The sequence below is a fragment of the Vanessa atalanta genome, chromosome 25 (genome assembly GCF_905147765.1).
Source record: "Vanessa atalanta chromosome 25, ilVanAtal1.2, whole genome shotgun sequence".
NCBI classification, from domain to species: domain Eukaryota; kingdom Metazoa; phylum Arthropoda; class Insecta; order Lepidoptera; family Nymphalidae; genus Vanessa; species Vanessa atalanta.
The window spans coordinates 3370037-3392511 of NC_061895.1; the positions used below are offsets into that span (position 1 = coordinate 3370037).

Here is a 22475-nt window from a genome sequence, read left to right on the forward strand (position 1 = left end):
GATAACGTTATCTTGTATAGATCATGACAATTACCATGAGAATTCTAACAAGCTTATGTTTAACTTCATTTCAGTGGTGAATGCGAGCGTCAAGTCACGACTTAGATGTATTGAAAATTCTATACAGAAAACATCATTGTTTAATCTTTGAGAAAATGGCAATTGCTTTATAATCATATGTCTGTAAGATTACCCGAAAGACTTACTAAGATTCATTAAAGGCGAAAACTATAAATTTGTTTAAATTTTTGCATTATAAACTTAAATTTCATGTATCTTAAACATGTTTAGTTAAAGGTTCCAAACATTCTACTCAAAATGAAGAGGAGGTCTTAGCCCAGCAGTGGGATATTTAAGGCTAGTACTTTCTCTTTACTTTTAAACGTCTTTAGGAATGTATATGCGATGTTTTTTATTTTCGCGTTTCCAAATTTTGTCATTTTAACATCTACTTCACATCAATTTCAAATAAAATATTTGTGACTTAACATTTTATTTTGAGAGACATATCGTTTCTTTGTTTTAAAAAATTATACAAATAATTTAAAAATGATCAAATTTAGCTTATTTTATTTCATGAATATATCGTATACCAAAAATGTCGGAAATATTTTGGAACTCGAAGGTTACAGATAAATTGAAACGATACGGGGGTCAGTGAGCAATATACGATATAAATTTATCTCGATACTTAGCTGAAATGTTTTATTGTATATGTAAATTGCGCACGCGCAGTGGCAGTCGTTCAGAATCTATCTCATTACAGTATCGCGTCGTTTTTAAACGCGCACGGACGTGTAACAATTTAGTATCAACGCCATTATATACATAGAAATTTACATCAATATAGAAAATTCAAATAACTCATCGTGATAATAATTATTAAAAAAACCGTTGGGATTAAAATAAATAATTTGTTGTCGAATAATTTTGGCGCCAAATTTTAGTAATCAACTAAAATATAGTTTGTATAATGTGATCTAAATTATAGTGAATTATCAATGTAAGTGAACTTAGATATGTGCGTAAGATTAAAAATGTTTTATTAGTATATAGACATAATTGCTTCGATAGCAAACATCACAACCAAAGAAACAGAAAAGCCTAATCACAATAGTATAAATATTTATAATTATAATCCATAAAATTAAACTTAAATACAAAATAAATTTGAGCTGGCTGTAAAACAAATATGGCATCTACCCCCGATTCGCCAACATCCAGCTCCGCATCCGAAGAGAACCCTTCACCGTCACCTGGTCCGGAACCTGTGAATAAATTCAACTGGTTAAAACATGCTAAGAACGCAAGGAACAACCCATTTGTGAGAGCCCGTCCAACTTTAAACAGAGAGAGTTCAACGGCGGAATTATTCTCGCGCGAAAATTCGAGTTCTGATTTTTTTCAAAATTCACGTCTGAATCTTTTCGACACTGCGCCTAAACCAGAAGTCACACAAGGATATAACAAGGTAAAAAATCCATACATTTAATTTATAAAAATTCCCTAAGGTTTGACAAAAAATTCTTCAGAAACTATAGAGATGCCAAACGTTCTAAAGAATTGTTCGGTTGATTAAATATATTTTATGGAATGAGCATTTATCTAGAAATTATTTATATCAAAAGTAGTTTGTTTCAAGGTGAAAAGATGAGAAATAATCAAGCAAAAAGTTGTTCGTGAAATAAAAAACAAATAGTAGTTTTCTTTATAGGATCTCATTTATAAATCATCAACGTATAAATTTATTCCGATATTTTCGTTAACAATATAACTAATGCTATTAAATAAAGTAGGTAATTGTTACAAATGAATTGATGTAATAGTTAATAGTCTAATATTATAAATCTGAAAAGTATGTATCCGTCTATCTGTCTGTTGCCCTTTCACGGCCAAACCACTGAAATTAATTTGATGTAATTTGGTTTGAAGCAAACTTGAGCCCCAAGGAAGGACATGTACTCTATCACGCCTAACACCTGACTCTTTCGTAACCAACCCCTAAAACGCGAGCGAAGCAGCGACCTAAAACTAGTACGTGTATAATTATAGCAATTATGTCAAGTTATATTTCATCCACTATTGAGTATAACTAATATTATAATTGCAAAAATGACTTTATTTATTAGTTTGTTTCGCTTCCATTCCTCAGCCGATCTTGATACAATTTTGTATGTACACGTGAGATGTACTGAAAAGGTCAAAGGGACACCGTCCCCCTCATCCTCACACGTGGAAACCGCAGGCGAAAACTAGTTATGTATCTGCTACCCGATCCTTGAAGTCCCGACGATGCTTGTGACTTCGACTTGTCTTGTTTGTTATTTCTATAACAATTTATCTTCTTTGTATGTTCTATAGACTCAAAGTGAGGCATTTGTTTGAGTTATTCAGGTTTTTTTATTATTATTATCATCGTTATTTACAACTAGAACTATCGGAATAAAGGCCGTTCGTTGTAAACATATAACAAAAAGTCAAAAATCTTTTCTGACGTCTTTACTAATATTAATTATGTAAATATATTTTTATTTAACGTTATTATGTGCGTCAGCGGTGCGTTCTTGTACATATATTATGAGCGATTGCTACTTGTTTCGATTCGTTGAATATAAAGTTTTTTTTTTTATAATCTAGATAGACTTACGGGCAAATGGACTCCCTAAGTGGGAGGTACCTTTCCATGGACTTGCATGAAACCCTACTACTAAGTAAAATATGAACATACATAATTCGCTATTTTGATATAAACTTTTTTTACTCCAAGGTACTTTGCATTGCATCCCAAGGTCGGTTGTTATTATGCCAAATATATTCAATAATTTTATAAACATGTCATTAAAACCGATGGTTGTTTCAATGAAACGAGTTCACGGTCTGAAGGACAATATTTTGTAAAACGTGTTTTAGTTTTCTGTTTCTCGAACTACGCGCTAAGTACGTAAATATATGTATATATGTGGTACTGTCATCTTTTTCCGGTATCTGATTGCTGTCCCATCGGGCTATGGGAGTGAAGTACTGTATTTTCGCACATATATAGTGCACATAATTTGTGCATAGTGTATTAAAAATATGAACAAATTCGCTCACGAGATCATTATTATATACGAAAATTTTAAATGTTACGTTAATTTTTATTTCTTACATTATGCTTTTTAAATAATTTATCCGACTGAAATACACAAATACTCGCTTATACCTTTAATACTGATTTACAATTAAATCGGTTTTAAAGGTATTGCGCAAAATGTATTTTCGTGTTTTAAACGAGACGCCATGATTAGTAATGGCGCGTTTTAAAGTGTTTACAGTTTCGTTACGCGTGTAATCTTAAATAGAGCCGGGGGCCAATTCTACACACGGTAATGATATTTTTCCGATTGTATTACGATTCAAGATTAACTATTTCTCACAAAAATAAACCTTAGCATGATCGTAACTGAGGGCAATTCTACTTATTTAAGTGACGCTTTGATCCTGATTATTTTCCGAGCAACTGAATCGTTGTGGTAATACAAGAACACGACTAAAAGGTGACGACTACAATTCGATTCGATTGCTATACGGAGACAATTTGTTAGTAGAATTACTTCCTGTTCGCTGTAAACATATTTACGTTTGACTTAATATTTACGAGAGCAAAGATCCCGGTTCAGCTCGTTAGAAGAAAATCTATTTGGATTTAGGAGATTTCTTATCTAATAGCTTATCTTTTAAGAAAAGAACCATTTAAATTCCTTGCACCTTATCATTAGCTATTATCAGCCACTAATTATGTATTTTTTTTCTATAAGAACTATCTTTAGTTTTAAGAGTTTCGTTACCTCTTTGTAAGTGTGGGTCAAGCAGAGAGCTGCAATTTCGCACATTCTTTTGACACTGGTATAAATTTATCAATAACGTAATTTTGTTTTGTTACAGGAAGTAGGTTATCATAAAGTAAGGATGTTAAACTTGAAAACTTATTTCCTTTTTCATTTGTTAATTTCCAATGTTTTCCGTGATCTCTATATGAAAGGCTTCAGTGATTGACATATAAGATGTTTTATGCTGAAACTAGTTTAAGAAGCAGATAGTTTAAACTTAGAATTTTATAATTTATAACGTTTTGTACTCAGTTAAAGATCTCTTTTTTTTACTTCATTTGTTTTATTAAATTGTCTGTGTCGTTTCATTTATTACTTATATTTGTACTGACTACCATTAACGCAATCGTTTTAGGCTTAAACATTAGTGTCTTTAACAAAAAAAAAAAAGCTGTCAATTATTTTTCTTGGTCATCATGTAAAGACAAATGGCTTATTAAGGTAAGCCATTATCGCAATTGAGTTAAATGAAATACATCGTAACACTGTATTCATTATTAACTTTAATGTGTAGTAGTTTAAAAGACAATCTGTGTTTTATTCGTTTCTACTTAAATTTAATAAAGAAAAAAACATGATTATACATTTTAATAATTTAAAATTGGAACATCATGAAAGCAGGCGATGGATAATATCTAAATAAATATTATGTCTACAACCACGCTTAAAAGATCTTATAAAGAACTTATAAATATAAAACCTTTTTGTTTATTTTCATCTGCAAAGAAAACTGCGGCAAGACAGGATTATCAACTGTCCTCATATTCTTATAAAGATCGTTTTTTTAAAAGGTATCCAGGATTTCTTTTAATAATCCCTCTTGGCTTATCATAAAACTCTAAATTATTTTTAATAAAAGAGATGCTTCTCAGGTTTTTTTGCCACGTTTTTGTTATATTAGTCTCAATATTATCTTAACTCGGTGGTAGAGAATTCTGTGCAAACCTGTCTGGATAGGTACCACCCACTCATTGAACTTTTTTTTTTAAATTATACTACATATGCGGCTTACACGGTTGCCCATGCCTTTTTTTCCTTTTTTATTTTAGTTAGGTGTTAGCAGACCTTCGCTGGAGTTGGAGTTCGGAGTTTAAATAAAAACTGTTTGCACGATATGGGCGTTTAGAATCATGTTACAATTTGTAAGGACGCAGTCACGTGGAAATAATTATACACCGTACTATAACGAATAATTACAATGACATTTCTACTTAGTACACAAGCTTTTAATAATATTGCAAAGAGTTTGTAATGACTAAAGTATCAATTACGCTGATTGCTATCATTGTGTAGTTTAACTAACTGTCTGACCCGACTTCCTTGGTGAATATTTTTATAACTCATATGTGAGTACAATAAGAAAAAAAAAAAGGAAAAATTGACGGCAACACCGCTTCCATCCAGGTCCAAGTTTAAGCTGGAAAACTATCTGGAATATCCCATAAGTACAAGAATAAATAATAAATAATAAGCGAGGCGTGAAGAGGCATCTTGCGGGCCGGCAAGGCGGGGGCGGCTAGAGCAGATCACCTTTCCCAACTGCACTAGCCGTCGTCGCGTTTGGACTCTGCTACCACTTACCATCAGGTGGAGCAGAGTCATTTGCCCTCCCGGGCAATAAAAAAAAAAAAAAAAAATAAAAAAAAAAGAATAATATTTCATAAAAATCGATCTTGCAATTTACGAACAAGTACTATACAGTACTAATACGTGAAACATCTTTCCATTATTTAATAATTTTCTGTGTAAAGGGTACATCTTTAGCCCTCAGTATATATAAAAAAAATCCAGGACAAAACCCACTCACATACACTACTGCCAAACAGAAATATTTATTATTGTTCTTTTTCGGTTTGCTTTGCGGTGTATTTGTTTTTCGGTAGGGTGAGTCAATGTAACTATAGGCTCAAGGGACGTAACGTCATCTCCAAAATTGATAGCACGTTATTAATGCAATGGATGCCCACCTATTTCAGATAAAATAAGTGCGTATTGCACTACTGAGATATAAATTAAGTAATTATAGTCTTGAATTGAAATGACTGTCCAATTTGTAGAAGTTTAATTGTAGTCAGACATCAGCTTACGTCAACGACGACAGGTAAACTGTCCTCTAGTGTATTTCTCTCTTTTGTGACGGCGTATATTTACGCTAGTTAGGCACGGAATATTATGATAATGTCACGTGTGATGATAAAGACACGTATGGGACTGATTGGCCTCAAATTAAACCCTTTTACTAAGCAAACTTGAATCAGGGTGTCTACCCAATCACCACTTATTCAACCGCCTAAAAGTAATTCATTGTAGTATTGTGTTATACTTTATGAACGGTAACTTAGTCAGTGTAATATCAGGCACACAGATCTTTAAATATAATTTTCTCGTTTGTGTTCCTAAAATAATTAAGAAAAACATTATTAAAAAAGCGTGGTAGATTCAATGTGTAGTATTGATTTGAGTTGTGAATGAGCAGAGGATTTAAGTTAGTTTGCAAATCCCTAAACAACCAGCAGAGGGTACTTTTGGGTCCATTTTTTTTTTTTGGAAAATATAAAGGATTTGCGCCGTACAGCCACATTTTCACCAATTCCTTTAAAATCTACCCGTAATCATATTAAACTACAGTCTGGAATGTCATCTAGATTCAAGACAATAAGTTAATGGGGCTGTTCTTACACCATTAATAAAAATTAACGAACCAGCTCTAACTGGAATAAATAAAATTGTTTACAGTTGGTTGAGCATCACAAAGGAAAAATGTTTCCGCGATATTTCTATACAAAAATGTGTAAGATTTTTATGAAAACATAGCAAAAAGCGAGGATTCGTAGTTTCGGCGTTGCGGTTTGTCAGTTATGACGTCACGACACAAACAAGTTCAAGGGTGTTTTGATTTTCTATCATTAACACTATTTATTGGCTATTATAGTTTATTTTTTACATAATAAGTATATAAAAACGGAAATTGTCTACCTTGCTGATCTAGTGGCAGGCTTACAAGGCTACATACCCGAAGTCATGAGATCGAAATCGGGTATTCGGATATAAATACTCAGTAGCAGCTCAAAGTTTGGCTATGTCCTCACTGCGTCCCAGAAATCACATGAAGCCGTCGGTCCTCCTCCCGAAATCTCCAGTTGTCACAGCTATGTGTGCAAATACTAATGGACTATAAAATTTCACGAAATGTGCACGCACATCTAGTCTCTGACAAAAAAGGGCGCCGTGGCCGGAATGGGTCAGGAAGATGTCACATATAAAAATGATAATAAATATACGAACAAACGACGTACTTACAATATATTTGTAGCAATAAGTATGAGGTTGTGTGTGTTTATATAATTGCCCTATTTACACTTGGATTACTTGGAGTATTAGTGTCTAATTGCTTCCACTGGTGACAGACGAGCTAGTTTATTTTTGCCTAGATAATCATTTCGATTGAATCGGGAAATTTTACTGACATAGCTGCCATTTCACGGGTTAACTAATTATATTTTTTATCTATAATATCAATTGAATAATAACCACAAAATAAGTGTAATAAGTGGTAGTGATTTGTGTCTGGTAGGTACCACCTACTCATCATATATTCTACCGCCAAGCAGTATTGTATTGTTGTTCCGGCTTAAAGAATAACAGAGCCAGTGTAACTTGTGCCTGACAGGGGCATAATTCTTTACTTACTTTGGTGGCGCGATGGAGATTAAAATTTCATAAAGCGCCAATGTCTAGGGGCAGTGGCAGGGCTGGACCGTGAGTTTAGGGAGCCCTGGGCTAATACTATTTAGGGGTCCCACTTAAGACACATCTGAACGTAGACTTGAATTAAATTAATTGAATGGGTTTTATTAATTGCAGATTTCGCAAGGCTGCAAACCATACGATCTGTTTAATTTAATAAAATGATTGATCGTTTCGCATCATCGTCTATTTTTGACTTTGACTTGACTTAGCTGGGGGTTTTTGAATCCACGGGGCCCTGGGCTGAAGCCCAAAATTCGCAAATTCCAAAATTTCTCTCGAATTGTTTCGAGAAATTGACTTAAAATAATCGCTAATTTGACTAACGCTAAATTCGCTAACAAAATGGCGCTTTCGATGGAATTTCAAATAACATTAATGAACGATATCGACATGCATGTAATAGATCTATATTTAAGTCTTAGTGGTGGGATTTCTATGTTAAAATTAGAATTTCAACGAGTACTTGGGCTAGTGTTTTCGGCCTTTTGTTTTGTATTGGGCCAATCGTGATATCTATACCTACTTTTTTTAAATTGAATATTTTATAATTAAACTAAACACATTATAATTTTAGTCGTATATTTTGATATGTTTTTATTATAAATAGTGGACAGAATATCTATCGTTGCGATTAAACAAATTTGTAAGGAATACGACCAAATATTCTGCTTGAATATTTTGTTTTACTTGGCGAACATACGATTAGTAAACCTTATTAAAAACATAATGATTACTATATGTTATTTTTACATTTTGTCAATACTATGTAATGTAATACGATTATATATGTATAACGGAAAGTTCTGAGTGACCGTCAATATATAGTCTCTGTCTGTATATCTGTCTCTTCGTAAACATGTTTCGTTAACGTAGTGTTCGTGTATAACGTTTTTGTTTATAAGCCGATATTATTATTGCCTTATGATTATGTACTAGAATATTTTATACCTTAAAATACTACTAATGGGTATACAAACGTTATCTATCAAGGATGTGTCCTCACATTATCGCGCTATTTGAATGTCAATGACCTCATATACAATAGAAAGATTATTTAATCTTTATCAGTTACGGACTGGCCTTTATTTGTGAAAACTATTGTTACAGTATTAGTGATCTACATTTCTTACGTACATTGTATTTGGAACTAGCTGTCGCTTACGGTTTTACTTTCATTTTAGACGTCGACGTCCGGTGTTAAGAATAAAAAGCATGTAGTTCCATGGGATTCAAGTTTCCTTTATAACAAATTTCATCTAATTCGGTTCAGTGATTTGTCTGATAAGAGAACTTATAAATATGTGAGCTTGGTTATCTATATTAAAAAGTAAAAGCATAAAAGTATATCTCTCTGGGAGAAAACTTGGAACTCTAACCGCCACGCTACTCCAATGTGAAGATTGAATATAATTATAGTTCCCGTGTTATCAAAAATTGAGACAACACAACAGTACTCTTCTTTATCAAATTTTACGTCAATTATATAATGTACTTATATGGGATCAGTAGGTACAGAAGGTCTTATCGCTTAAAGCGAACTTAGTGAGTGAGGGAGATAAAGTAATTGATTCTATTAAAAAGAGAAAGACACTGATACTATATTGATTTTTTTTTATTCATAGAATTAGGATATTCCTTCCACGATATGATTAACTTGAGAAATAGGTCACTTGATTTTTATTTCTGACCAATGACGGCGAGACTAAAAATTACGATGCTGTCTGCAATGAACTTGGCGACATTGTTATACATATAGTCGAGGAGTTTGTTTGTTTCAATACGCTAAACTCAAGACGTACTAAAAATCTGGATCTTAGTATTGAAACATATTATGGTAAAATTTCATCCAATGTTTTCATTCAGTATCGAGCACGTAATATACATGATAGCTCGGACGTGCTGGCCGAGGTTTTAAACCCAAAATATTCGTTTAATATTCAAGGGTTCTAACCACTAAGCTAAATCTGAACAACCAAAGCGTAATTGTAACCAAGAAAATTTACATATCTATCAAATTTAAGCCAAGCCACTTAATTAAGAATAGTCATCAAATAAAATAAGAACATCAGAAAAAAATTGCCTTCCTATAAAAACATACCAAACTGTTTAAAAGAAATGATTAAGTCCAATGTGAAAAAAATTATCTTTATTTTAGAGTCTTTTTAATATGTAACGTTATAGCTAAATAATTTGAACAAGCAAAATTTACCTATGATAAGACAATTAAGAGTTTACTCTTAAAAATGATTTAAAAGTCATCAAAAACTTAGATACGCTTTACGAATTTGCCAGAAAACAAGTTTTATGGATTATGTCGTGTTAATTCTAGATGAGCTAAATGTTTAATAAAATTTAAATTCTAAATTAAACGCGAGTTCCCGGAGCACATCTAGTTATATAATATTTAATACAGCGAGTTCTACATCAGTGTGTTACAGTGTAATTAACGTTTTTAATTCAAGTTACTAGACAAAACAGTAGCATTGTTTACAAGAAACTGTCGCTATTATTTACAAAGTGAAAGTTACATTTTGTGCTTAATGCAAAAAGTTCAGTTTATATATAAAAAAATTATATATATTTGTAATTACAAAATAATGATAAGATACAAAAAAAACATATAAAATTTGATATTGCCTTGTGTCTGTTTTCGTTCTCGCTGAAACTGTAAGAGTATTTAATATTACTTAGTATAAATTGATTTTCAGACAGGATACATAAATTTAATTGTATTTTATTGCCAGCCAGTGTTACCATAGGCAGAAGCGACATAACATCTTAGTTCCCAAGGTTGGTGGAGCAATGGCGAAGTAATGGTTAATATTTCTAACAGCGCTATTTCTAGTCTTTGGGCGGTGGTGACCACTTAACATCAGGTAGCCTATTCGCCGGTCCGCATATCTGTTACATAAAAAAAATAATCACACGTGCTCAGAGCCAGTTGAATGAAGGATATTTTGTTTATTCACCGAATCCGAAAAAGCAGGAGGTTATCCACTCGATGGTATTTATTTTGTGTTTTGTTATTTCAAAACTCCGTCATTTATGAGCTAATATAGATGTTTTTTTTATTGGAATACTTCCCGTATGGTCTCAAAAATTTATGTCAGTAAATTATTTGTTATAATTTTATGATGATAAAAAACAGTGGAATTGATTCATGGAAGCTAAATAATAATGTAATTGTTATTTGTTTTTGATTAGCATATATTAGCATATATATGTAATTCAAGTGACAGAAAAGATTAACTGCTGATTTTCTTATCGGTTTTTCTTGGTAGAATTTACATTCCGAACATGTAACATTGAATTTAATTTAAACTCGTAATATGATTTAATTATTCTCGATTTGAAGCTAAGAATTTTACGAAACTCCACCCCTAAGAGGGTAACGTGGTTGGAAGTTTGTGTTTTATAAACAATAAAAGCGGTTAAAGCCACAGTTTAGCTAGTTATAGTATAGGCATATAGCCTACATTAATAAAATATGTTCTGAATAAAGAAAGAATGGTAAAAAGTAAATCTATGTATACGTCAATTTACTTTTGGTTAATGTATTTGCTTGTAATATCATTTGTGTACTCAGAGATTAACAAGAACTCGTTCAATCAGCAAAAGCAAAGATGTTTGTCACGATTTGAAATAAAATCAACTTTTTTACAAAAAGAGCTGAGATGGTTCAGTGTTTCGAATTTGTTTACTTTAACCGATGACTATGTTTTCGACTCATTGAAATTGCAATGTTTAGAATTCGTACCGTGCTCAACTCGAAACACATTATGTTCAGAAACAGAATGGTGGAATACGCTCTAAATCTCCTTAAAAGGAAAACCTTAGGCCAACAGTAGGAAATTAACAGACTGTTCCTTTAAAATCGAAGAGTCCTAACATGTTAAGAAAAAGTCTCGTGAACAAAACATTCGTACATAATGTCGAAATATCGAGCTCCACCAAATAAAAATAAAAAATATGGTAAATATCCCATTTCAAATACTTATAGTAATAAAAATAACCATGTTCATTTAAATTCTTGTATGTTAAGAATTACTATATGTTTAACGATTTGTTGCTACATAGTATCAACAACCAGTAGTATTATATACATCATCCTTACGTCGACGGTGACAACGTTCGGCCTCACAGGATGCGCTATTAGGACGCGGACTACTCTAAAACTTTAAGTGGGCTCCGAACACCCAACTAGAGTATTTTAACTCGCCTCCTCGCCCGTTGAAGCTCTAGAGGCCATTGGGACCAACTATTTTTATTTTTTTAAATGTAATTTTTTTTCGAAACGATATCACTCCAGTCATCGTATACATGGTATTCCAGCATTCAGCAAATCATTTTCCCATGTATCGTAAAATCACCAGAATTTGTCGTAAAAATAATAGCAATGTGTATAACAAATACGAGATATTGCTATGATTTTATATCAGGCGCTTAGTACAAAAAAAAAAAATATCTATGTATATTGCTGCGTCTTACCCCTTTCTCCCACTCCGTTTTACTTATTGTGTATGGAACACTAGAACTCAAATTAGACCTTGAAATTGTATTCTTATGAAGCCTAAATAAATTACTTCAAGATTTTATAAGGGTATTTTGTAGCGTTATAAAGAGTGTATTATATAAAGTTTTAATTTAATTACCATATAACTCAATAAAAAATTATAGTTAATTACCTTCATAGTAATATATGAAAATATATGAATATATAATTGTACAGGTTTGCAATTCTAATATGATAATGGCCTCCTAACCAACTTTGTACTATTTATCAGCGCATTACACATTATAAAGTAAATAGTTTATTACGTCTACTTGTATGCTATGAATTGGTAATACTTAGTAGTTAAATTTAATCAGCGAATAATACTAAGAAAACACCTCTGAAACAAAGTTGGTTGCACTAATGATACCGTCATCTCGTCTTCACCACCAGTGCCACCTTGCGACATCCCGAAAATATCAAAAAATCGGTAATTTGAGATTAAAATGCAAAACAAAAGATAAACAAAGAAAAATTGATCTGGATGGGTTGTTATAAATTAAGTCGTTATTTATTGGAGGTTTGCTTCCTAACATCTATTCCCTATATGACCAATATCTGACGAGACAGCAGCATCCAACATGATCGGAAGAACATTGTCGTAAGATTGCTTTATTTACCTTTTGAGGCACGGAAATGTAAACTGCCAACTTCGATACTCCAAGATCCTATTGATAATCAAAATCAAAATTTTTATTATTCAAGAAGGCTTTATATTTATAAAGTTACCGCCGCTTCAGAAATTAGATTCTACCGAGAAGAAACAGCAAGAAACATTGTAATTACTCTTTTCCACCATTAAAATTACAGTGTATGTCAATAAAGACCAATTATAATATATATATTCTGCCAAATTGAAAAAATACTATATCCACGCTTTATTATCATTAAAATAATCCTGTATTGAATACCATGCTTTATTAATCAAAGCTTTTTTGACATGAACTTTAATTTTTTTAATAGGCCAAGTCAATTATAACTGTGGTATCTTATTATAATTAAATATAAACCCCCAATAACCCCTAGTTGGGCCAATGAAATCGAGGTTTGAACCCAGGACCTCGTGGGCTATAAATTAGCCACTGGACCACCAAGGCAGGCATGGTATAATAATGTAGATACGAAATGAAAACTTCTTTGAAGATTGTTGCTTCATTAATCAATTAAAAGTAAGCACAGAACGGGTCAATGAACTCGTTTTCACACTTGATTAAATATGACTTCTTAGATGTTAACAAAGAATAATACTCATTCAACTTTGAATCTATTTCGTAGAGAAATAGCTTCAATGGCTAGAAATAGAGATGACCTTAAACAAGGGCTGTAATAGTATTTTGTAGTTTTCAGTGAGTGAGTGAGTGAATCAGAAAGTGTGTTGTTTAATGTTCAGGGTTATTTAGGTACTGATATGGAAACATACTAAATAATGTTGCAAAGTAGCAATCTGTATATATACGTCGCACCGTCGGGCTGAGTCCTCCTCACCAGGATCCTTTGAGCTTTGAGCTTATTTCAACACGCTGTTCCAATACGGGGATGTATGTACACATTTCTGAAATAACCTTTGCATTCCTTACAACTCTGTTTGTGATATCAAAGCACATAAAAAACAGCCAATTCACGTGTTCCAACGGTGGACCACATCCCGTTTTGACATGCGTAAAATAGTGTTCTACATAAAACATCTTTTATAGGACGCATTTACATATTCTAAGGGCTTCGTGCAAGTCTATCTGGTCACCACCTCATTACATATTCTATCATCAAGCAGAAATACTCCGTATTGTTGTATTCCACGAGGGCTCTTAAGTTTAGTGGTACATTAACTTAAGGATTAGTTAATATTTCTTACAGCGCCAATGTCTATGAGCGATGGTCACCACTTGACAGAACCAAAACGATACTAACTATTACTGTTTGGCGGTAGATATCTGAATAGTAAGTGGTACCTACATAGAGGCTTGCGCACCGCCAAGAAAATAACTAAAATAGTAATTAATTTATAATATCTTTGAATCTATTTAAATATTTAACTTTATTTTTAAAATAATAATACACCGATATCAGTACAAGAATGCCATTAGTGTAATAGAACAAGGTGTAGATAATATATTACACTATTATGCTTGTATGTCTAAGGACATACAATACACCAATAAAATTCAAATATAAAGTGCGCATTTAGTTTTATGACGTACGAAGTGACCGTAGGATAAATTTATCAGTATGCAAGGTTTTTTTTTTGTCTATGATATTGATTTTTTGAGTCTATAGATGAGGATCACTTCTAACAGGTGTTACAATAATAGATATATCTATACTAATACTCTTATAAATGCGGATGTTGCTCTGTCTGTCTATCTGCTACGCTTTCGCGACCAAACCACTGAACCAAAATTGATGAAATTTTGTATACAGCAAGTTTGAACCTAACACCTGACGACAGACACTTAAAACGTGAGAGAACTGCGGGTAAACACTGGTATATTTAAGACCGCTCATGAGCAAATGGGCCACATTTTGGTATGGGAACAATTTACACAAAGTATGACATTGACACAGAAACTGCATGCACTCCCTATATCGTAAATGCCCTGTATTCTGCTCAGTATGTCATCACCCTAGTCTTATGAATTACTCCTCCCTCACTCTTTTAATTGCCACACAAGAACACAAAGTATATGTCGGCGCAAACGCTTTAAATTGATTATTTAATCAAATTATTTCTAATTAATTTGTAAATAAGTTGTTGTTTATTGTTTAAAAATCAGAAATGAATTAATAATTGTGAAAACTAAACATAAAAATGAATTTTAAATGTTATTTCATTGATTGAACACCTGTGTTCAACAGGTGTTGTTATTATTATGTTTGCTATAAAAAGCAGTGCGACGATTGCTCGGGGTTCATTCTCATTCGAGCCGTCGGACTGTTCAGACGAACGTTGTGTCCTGATCGATTGTTGAATAAACCTATTATTTTGCTGAAATAGTTTTATTATTTCATTGCAAAATGAGCCATCATGTTGGTGAAAGTGACGTCAGCAATGCTGACGTCACGCTTTTTAAAAATAACCCTGGAGGAACTTCTTCGTCATATATGTTATATAATAATAAATAATTAATGGGATAATATATGTTTTAATTATAAGCTATAATCTTGCACATTTCTAGTCCAGGTAACCTAGATAATTATGATACTGGAACACGTTAATTTTACCTAAAGATTACTGATTATAGGTCCAAGCCCAAGCAAGCAAAACGTTTTTATTTTCAGATGATTCAATTGTGTTTTTAATCAATATCCCGTATCCAAAACTTCGCAAAGTATTGAATAAAAATCTACCATACGCGTATCCACCAATCAGTATTGTGGTATAGTAGGACTCAACATAGATATATGTATTCGTAAAATCGATCTCATCCGAATAAAGTGCGTACCCATTTGAAATCATTTGAAAATGATCATTACGCAAACGTAATAACTTTTATCTAGACACGCGGTAGCGTGTCAGCCAAGTTCTAGTATAGCAGAACTGGCGTGCAGCACCGTGTGTAATATTACACGAACCATTTGGAGCCACTTTTGACCTCCTCATAACTCAAAAACTATTTGACATAAATGTGTCAAATTTGGCTCATATATTGAGACTCGCGAGATACATATGTGTTCCAAATTTCATAAACGCATCTCAAATGGTTATTTAGATATTAACGTCTAAAAATCGACATTTTTATCACTGACTGACCTATAGATCAAAACTATATCCTACTTCCAGGTGACCTAGAAAGTTCAAATTTGGCATGCAGGTAGATAATTAGGCCAATATAAAGGAAAAAATCTGAAACTGGTAATTTTTTATCATTTTATTATAATTTTTCATTTATTGGGTCTCTTAGGAACACTTAATATGTACTTAGTTCCTATAATCCTATAATAATTGTAATAAAAAAAATGATGTAAGAACCAGCAATCAAAACTTATGACAGCCGGTCTTAATGTGTATTTTAAGGTCTTCACGTGAATATATAACAAGTTGAATACCACCCTTAAGTTTTTTAAATCCAAATATTTCCTTTTTAGTACTTATGAGTATAGCCGACTTTCGTATTTATTACGTTATTAACTGGCATTTAGCGCACATCAATGGTGCAAAATCATTATACTTAAAATAATAATAATAATAGGCATTTCGGTACACGGCGCGCGATGCGACGCCGGAGCAGCGGGAAAGGAGCGTTGCGATTAATCCATAACGCGGACGTGTCTGAGCGAGTGGCAACCGCGCTCATAAGAATTATTTCAATGCCTTCCGATGGAAGCTGCCTAGTCTATTCGACTGCATATTTTTTGTTTGAGTGTACTAGTATACAACAATAAAATAGGTTTCGTGTGACTGTAGTAGACTATGTATATCGTAACTGGAATGATTTAAGTTTGTACTCTAGCGCTACAAACGGGGATCCTTATTGCTTGGAAGAACAGTATCGAGCAAGCATGCTGATGTCAGCAAAGGGCTGGTGTATGGGTCCAATGGAAAAATAGAGAAGGTACATTGGGGACGTCGACAACAGCAATAGCGTCGGTAAAATAACGATTCAATTTAAACATAATTTAATTTGCAAACTAGAAGTCAAAACCATGTTACAGATATTAAGTAATGTACATATATGTTCAAAGGAAACAATTATCTATTTGCTTAGCATATTCTACTACTATACACAAATTACAAGGCCTTCGCATTGACGGTGCTCTTTTCGACATAGGCTCCTCTATATTAAGTAAAGAGCAGGCTTACGTTGGCCTCTCCAGAGTTAAAACCTTAGATGGAGTACATCTTATCAATTTAGGTCCAAGTCAAATTAAAACACAAGAGAACTCTATTGTAGAGTACAACCGTCTGCGCACGTATTACCACCCCTACTTGGCCAAATTAAGTATAAACAGAAAACGCGTAAAAAACATCCGGACACTGAATGGGCAATTCACTCGAACATTTCAGAGGTACCTACAAGAAAAATAAGAACGTATAAAAAAAAAGACAATTTTACCCCGTAAACGTAGGAAAATAGAATAGCTTAACAAAAACCATTTGGTATTAATTTTGTTATTAATAAGTACCTACTAATAATTTATATACAAAAAGTAGTGATATCCCATCAAAAACATAAATGTAAAAATGAGAGCCAAGTTAAATATTATGATATATACCTTGGTTGTTGACTTCAACGACAAAAGAAGTGAGATCTAAATTTGTGCCAAGTTAAATAGTCCTTTCTCAAATTTATTTATAACTACATAAATATCATTTCTTCTTATAACTTGGGATAATATATTGTTGCCTAAGGTCTGACTTGGCTAGTTCTTATATGCTTATAAACACAACTTGTAGTTTGTGTTTAGAATAACAAATTATAATTCAGAACATCTAATAGAATGGAGGACAGCTCAGTATTGCTTAGTTAGTATTAACGTACATTAAGAGCTGCGATGGTCCAGTCACTAGAAAACATGAATCTTAACCAGATATTGCGAGTTCATATCTAGACAAGTACCATTGAATATTTGCATGCTTAATTTGTGTTTATAATTCATTTGTAAAGGCTTAGAACTTACGAAGGCTATAATATAATTCGTATATGGGAACTAGCCAAGTCAGACCTTAGGCAACAATATATTATCCCAAGTTATAAGAAGAAATGATATTTATGTAGTTATAAATAAATTTCAGAAAGGACTATTTAACTTGGCACAAATTTAGATCTCACTTCTTTTGTCGTTGAAGTCAACAACCAAGGTATATATCATAATATTTAACTTGGCTCTCATTTTTACATTTATGTTTTTGATGGGATCATTATAACCAAATGCATTCGACAAATTGACGATAATTTTTTTTTCGATGCCACTATTATATTGTGTCGTACTATACTCCGTATACAGTAATAAGTTCCAAACCTTTTCCCAACACAATTACAGGTAACTAATTTTTTTTTTAAATATTAATCTCGTTATATTAAAGCTGATATACTCACATTTTCTCATATATTCTAGTCTGTGACGGTCTATACCTAAACATTTCAATAGCTGTTTATTGGGCTACAATAGGATAACAACTATTCGATGATCGGATTTAGTGCCTCAGTTACCTTCTAAGCATATACAAGTGATATAATATATATACAAGTGACGCAAGGAAGGATAAGCTATTTTCTATGACAATAACGGTTTGTTTAATTTTGATACTCTATATTTACGCTAGTATCTTAGTTCACTGGCTTTCTAGTTAGTGCAAGAAAATCCCGTTCTATTGTTTATTTTTTATAAAATCACACTTAACCGTAATTTAATTAATTTATGAATTATATTTATCTTTGTAATCAATTAGATAACTCAAGCAATTTTATTTTTCTTCAATCTAATATTTTTTAAAAAGCCCGCCTAAACTGCTTGTATAGGCTCTTTCCACAGATAATGAATTATTAATATCATGAATCGATATAAAAAATTAACGTTCGATTCCATTGACGTAAATTATTATTGATTCGAAATGTAAAGTAATTAGTATTCTAAATTTAAATATTACAAGTAATTATCATTTGTTTACATTAGATATTGTTGAAAATCAACATACCTTAGAGGTCGTAGAGAATGCATACTATTCTATCTCTGTTTATTTCTAGATATATCTAGTTTTCTAGTTAGAAACTGATCTATATATAAATATAATATACGTTCTATATGACAATTAAAGTACTTTGATATTTCTCCTTTTTGTTTTGTTGTCTCAGCTACTTATAAAGTGTTACTAGTGCTATTAATAGTGATAATAATTTATTTAATTATACAATTGTAAATTCACATCAGTATGTCCTAAAATTTCGATCGTGATGTTGTCTAGAAATGAAAACATGTTACATGCACTCAATCGAAATAAAGATTAAGATAATTTTTAAAAATAAATTTTCTTTGTATTTAGTGGAGTACTTTTTTTACTTGGCAGTAGGGTTTTGTACAAACCCATCTGGGTATGTAGCATCCACTCATTATAAATTCTACGGCCAAGCAGAAATACTTAGTATTCGTAATACTTAGTATCCGGTTTTAAGGGTGAAGGAACTAGTGTTACTACAGGCATATGGATCTCTATTAGAAGTGATGAACACCTATTATCTGGTGGTCCATTTGTCCGTCCACCTGCTTATATCCGTTGAAATATAAAGGTCTGTAACACTGGCCAAACGCTTCTTCGACCTTATCCCGTATATTATCTAACTCCCCTCTTATATCTAAGCCTAAGCCACGATCGGAAACCTGTAGGTAAAATAATAACTTATTAAATGTTATAAATATATGTAATTATGGTCAATATACTCGCTAATATTTATATATAACGGAGGTAAACGAGGACCATTGTTATCAGATCGGACGTGACATCGTAGCAACTCAAATAATATTTTTACTGTTTAAAATCGTTCATTCTTTTTTTATATTTTTTTGATAATTCCTTTTTTTCCATGACGGCTATCAACCCGATGCCGATCCAGTCGCCGCCGCTTCATCTACTAAAGAAGATATTGTCATTCTTTAATTGTCATACACACGTATGGACATACCATTGGGTCCACAGGACCCTGACACATTGGGTCAGAAAGAAAGGACACGGTAGCTAAGAGTACCGCGGAGGAACAGCCCGAGTAAGGAGGGCAACCTCGAGGCCCGTACCCAGCTCGGTCCTTGGCCAAGCAGGATGACCATCACTATATTTAATTGTCAGTTAAAGCAATAGATGGCATCTGCGACATATATAATAAATAAATAAAATCCCTAACGAAATATATAACGCAGTTAATATACTTAATCTAACACAAAGACACAAGTGAACGGACTATGTTTAATACTATTTATAGAATGATAAACGGAGCATCTGTTTCTATTTGAATGTGACTTGGTCATATCGAATGTAACCTTGTTCTTAATTTACTTATTATATACATACGATAGATATATGTAGAATTATGGGGGTAACGTCAGAATTATGGTCGCTTGGTAGTACGGATTTGTCAAAGCCCGTCTTGGTACGTTAACATCAGTATTGTTATTGAAGGGTGACTGATCCTGTGTAGCAGGCAAAGGGGACATAACATCTTAATTCCCAAGGTTGGTGGCGCATTGGCGATGTAAAGAATGGTTAATATTTCTTACAGAGCCATTGTATATGGGCTGTGGTGACTACTTACCATCAGGTGGCCCATTTGCTCGTCCACCTATAAAAACGTATCTAACCCTAAAATTGAATATTTAAATGACAAGGAATAAAATGATAGTGGAATCTCTTGGGAATTAAAATAATAACAAATTACTTTCAATAATATTATTTTAAACTGTATATGCTAGAAAGAGATAAAGAGAAAGAGAGGGAAAAGATGTTTGGAAGAGGGATAATTGCAATTGCAATATTTGACCCCAAACGCCACGGAAATAAGGTATAAGGAGTTTGTTTAAGCAAAAAATTAAATTTGTGTATGTGACCATAAAACTGTAATGATCTCTCTCTCTCTGTAGTTAATATGAATCTAGACTAATTTTAAGCTATCGGAAAATTTTAGGTTAGCTTATTTCGTTCAGTTACAATAATAAAGTTAAAATTGTGGAGCATGGAAGACTGACTCTGACTTGTTTCCATTCGTGGCTTAGCTTAGGCGTAGGTATAAGGGGGGAGGCGTTAGGTAATATACGGAATATGGTCGAAGAAGCGTTTGCTCAGTGTTACAGACCTTTATATTTCAACGGATATAAGCAGGTGGACGGACAAATGGACCACCAGGTAGTCGGTATTCAGCACCGCCCATAGAGATCCATGTGCCTGTAGTCGCTCTAGCTCACTCACCCTTCAAACCGGATCATAACCATACTAAGTATTTCTGCTTGGCAGTAGAATATATAATTTATAATAAAAGGTAAATTCTTTACTTAATTGGGGATTCGAAATGACGTAACGCAAATATTTTTTTAAGTCATGAAATAAACATTTTTTATTTTGTTTATTTTGAAATTAGCTTGCTTATAATGGAAATCAAATTGGTTCGTTATTTGAAAAACAATAACCGTTCATAATTTTCCGACAGTTTACAAAACGCCTTAGATTTATTATAAACCAACGGTCCGGTAACATATGTAAAAAATCAAAATTAGAAATACTTACTGTACCAATCCGCGTGGAATTGTGGTAAAAATGCTAACGGCATGTCCCCATTCGATCGCAATTCTGATCCCATGCGCAAAAATTTAACCAGCTCTCCTTCTATAAAAATAAACCTTGAATACTGTTATCATTATAGATCGGTTCACTCACAAAGACGCAGCTTCACGTTAAATGATCGTGGTAGATTAACAAAATATAATCTAATTCATATTTTTTTGGTATTGTTGAGTTTCGGTTTGTAGTTTGAAATCTGTGTAACTACAGGCAAAAAAATATTGTCCCACTGCTGGGCTAGACCTCCTCTCCTTTTTGAGGTTGGGCTTATTCCGCTACGTTGCTCCAATGCGGATTGCTGGATACACATGTGGCAGAATTTCATTGAAATTAGACAAATACAGATTTCCTCACAATGTTTTTCTTCATCGCCAAGCGGGATATGAATAATAAACACAACTGAAGCACATGAAAATTCCGTGGTGCTAGCCTTAGTTTGCACTAGCAATCATCAGTTAACCACTAGGTCATCTCGCCTCAAGGAATGGTGTATATTTCTTAAAGCGTCAACGTGTATGGGCGTAGTAACTATTTACCAGCAGGTGGAACATTTGCCCGTCCGCCTACAAACGTCGATGCTTTTAAAATCAACGTTGCCTACGTTTAACTATTTCGTGCGATTGCTAATAACTCTGCTATATTGTGCATTACAAATAGTTCTTGTTTAATATATCTTTATTAATAATATTCTGCTTAATTACTTATAACTAATTTAATTCCAAAATTCCACATAAATCAAACGTCAATTTCTTCGCGATTTCAAAATGAATGTAATAGATTTTATTCAAGATCTCAATGATATAACGTGAATTCAATGTTAAAGTAATTTATTTATCTTTATTCCTCTTATGGTTAGAAAAGGCTGTATATTTATAAAACATCACGCTATGACCTACGGGGTTGTCAGTAAAGATACACGCGGGTACAACGCAGATCACCTTGTGACGATTTGTGATCTTCAAAGAATACTTAATTAGGCTCGGAACATAGAGAAATGGTTTATAATATTATTTTAATTAATGGCGCAATTATTAACATTAATTAA

The 22475-nt window shown here is 32.8% G+C and overlaps 1 protein-coding gene across 4 annotated transcripts in view; it reads left to right on the forward strand.

Annotated features, from left to right (window-relative positions):
- The window catches only part of LOC125073755 (endothelin-converting enzyme homolog), a 62265-nt gene that overhangs the window by 26312 nt on the left and 13478 nt on the right, over positions 1-22475 (forward strand). For 2 of the 4 annotated variants that reach the window (XM_047684780.1, XM_047684781.1), the window contains exon 1: positions 762-1471. The exons of 1 other annotated variant lie outside the window; for it this stretch is intronic. In XM_047684780.1, coding sequence (XP_047540736.1) covers positions 1193-1471 — 279 coding nt within the window. In that variant the 5' untranslated portion in view covers positions 762-1192. Of the gene's footprint in view, positions 1-761; positions 1472-18324; positions 18399-22475 lie in introns of those variants that run through there. One more of the 4 variants, XM_047684783.1, reaches the window with a different exon arrangement.